General features: G+C 33.1%; 1 protein-coding gene across 1 annotated transcript in view; it reads right to left on the bottom strand.

Annotated features, from left to right (window-relative positions):
* The window catches only part of PAM (peptidylglycine alpha-amidating monooxygenase), a 289,670-nt gene that overhangs the window by 21,143 nt on the left and 266,835 nt on the right, over positions 1-1,692 (bottom strand). The window contains exon 22 of the mRNA XM_019664013.1: positions 948-1,063. Coding sequence (XP_019519558.1) covers positions 948-1,063 — 116 coding nt within the window. The remainder of the gene's footprint in view (positions 1-947; positions 1,064-1,692) is intronic.

Genomic DNA, 1,692 nt, shown 5'->3' with positions numbered 1-1,692 from the left:
AGAGTAGGTACTTAAGAATATCTCAAGGATAAATTCTGATAAACCCTAGACTAGTTGTCAGTATTCTAACAGACATGCATGTTTCTAAAATATTGAGGCATTTTAAAGTTTTTTAATTTAGCAAATTTGGTATCTTAAAGAATACTATAAGAGTTATGAGTATGGAGATACAGTTTGTCCAGTGGCTTATGACAGTTGCATTCTGATCCAAGTGAAGCCAATAAATCTTTATATTTTTGAAAAATAACTCTTATTTACAACATTTTAGCAAGCTCAATTTTCTAAAATTGAGGTTCCACAAGCACATTCAGGCAGTGTATGTGAACACTCTAATTATTTTGCTAATCATATTGCAAGAAAATACACTAAAGAGATAGAGGGTTATAGGCAACTCTGGACAAGTCACTGTTTGTAAAAGGCACTGTTAGAATAAACAGTGGTAAAGCATTTGTGAAGTCTAAACTAGCCTTTAGTTTCTTAACCTAAACCAAGTCTTTAGGACTTGAATAAGTTCCAGGAAGTGCTATTTTCAAGTCTGGTTACTCAGTGTAGTCATAGCATGAAAAATGCAAACAAGATTTCTGTTGGACCTAAGCAAACTACAAAATACAGTTTAACATACTGTGGTATCTTTTTTACTAGGTTGAAACCAGAAAAGATATTTTTATTATTTTTTGGTATTCTAACTATAATAAATTTAAACCTTTCATTGTATGTAAAGTCTACTAAGACCCTTAGAACTGCACTCTGTGTTCATTTGCATCTGAAGAAATTGATAGGAACAGAGGACATTTATTCTAAACAAAACGTTGTAATACAACACTACCATTGACCTAAGAAAGTTATCACATCTCCTTAAAGTTTTTAAAAGATTATTTGAGTACAAATTGAATGCCAAAGCTCGTATTTTAGTTTTCTCTCATAAAACAGTTATTACATGTGAATACCTTGCGCACTGGCTTGAAGACGTCTATAATTTCCCCATTGGAAAAGTTCATCACAAATCCTTGTACAGGTTCTTGGTCCCCAAAGTAAGGCTTCCCGTTCACCGCAAAGAGCAAACCTATGACAAGATATTTGGTTACCATTTCTTTAAAATATGGATAAGACTGGCTTTCGAATACATGCATGTATCTTACAGAAACAATATATACAGGGTCAATCTGGCCCCTACAATTGGCAACAAAAGTAGGAAATAAAACTCCTTCTGAGTAACAAGACCAGGGGCAAACAGGTTAGGAGACTAACCTCTTTGTAATAAGAAAACCAGAAAATGCTAGGCCTGTTCCACGTAGGAAGCCAACACAAATCAGGAAGACATAGACATAGATATAGATATAGATGATACAGATAATAGGAAAATATAAATACATATATAGCATATATCACAGGCATTTTAAATAGGTACTGGGAAGAGCCAGGTTATATAAGCAAATAATGTCTGAGAGTTTACTGTCTATGTTTTCTTTTAGGAGTTTTACGGTTTCGGGTTTTACATTTACATCTTTAAATCTATTTTGAGTTTATTCTTGTATATGGAATAAGAATGTGGTCCAGTTTCATTTTTTTACATGTGTCTGTCAGTTTCCCAGCACCATTTATTGAATAGACTGTCTTTACCCCAATGTATATTCTTGCTTCCTTTGTTATAAATTAAATGCCCATTTAGTCATAGATTTATTTCTGGGCTTT

Source organism: Hipposideros armiger, unplaced genomic scaffold (genome assembly GCF_001890085.2).
Source record: "Hipposideros armiger isolate ML-2016 unplaced genomic scaffold, ASM189008v1 scaffold_414, whole genome shotgun sequence".
Lineage (NCBI taxonomy): Eukaryota > Metazoa > Chordata > Mammalia > Chiroptera > Hipposideridae > Hipposideros > Hipposideros armiger.
This window is presented reverse-complemented; position numbering and strand designations above follow the sequence as displayed.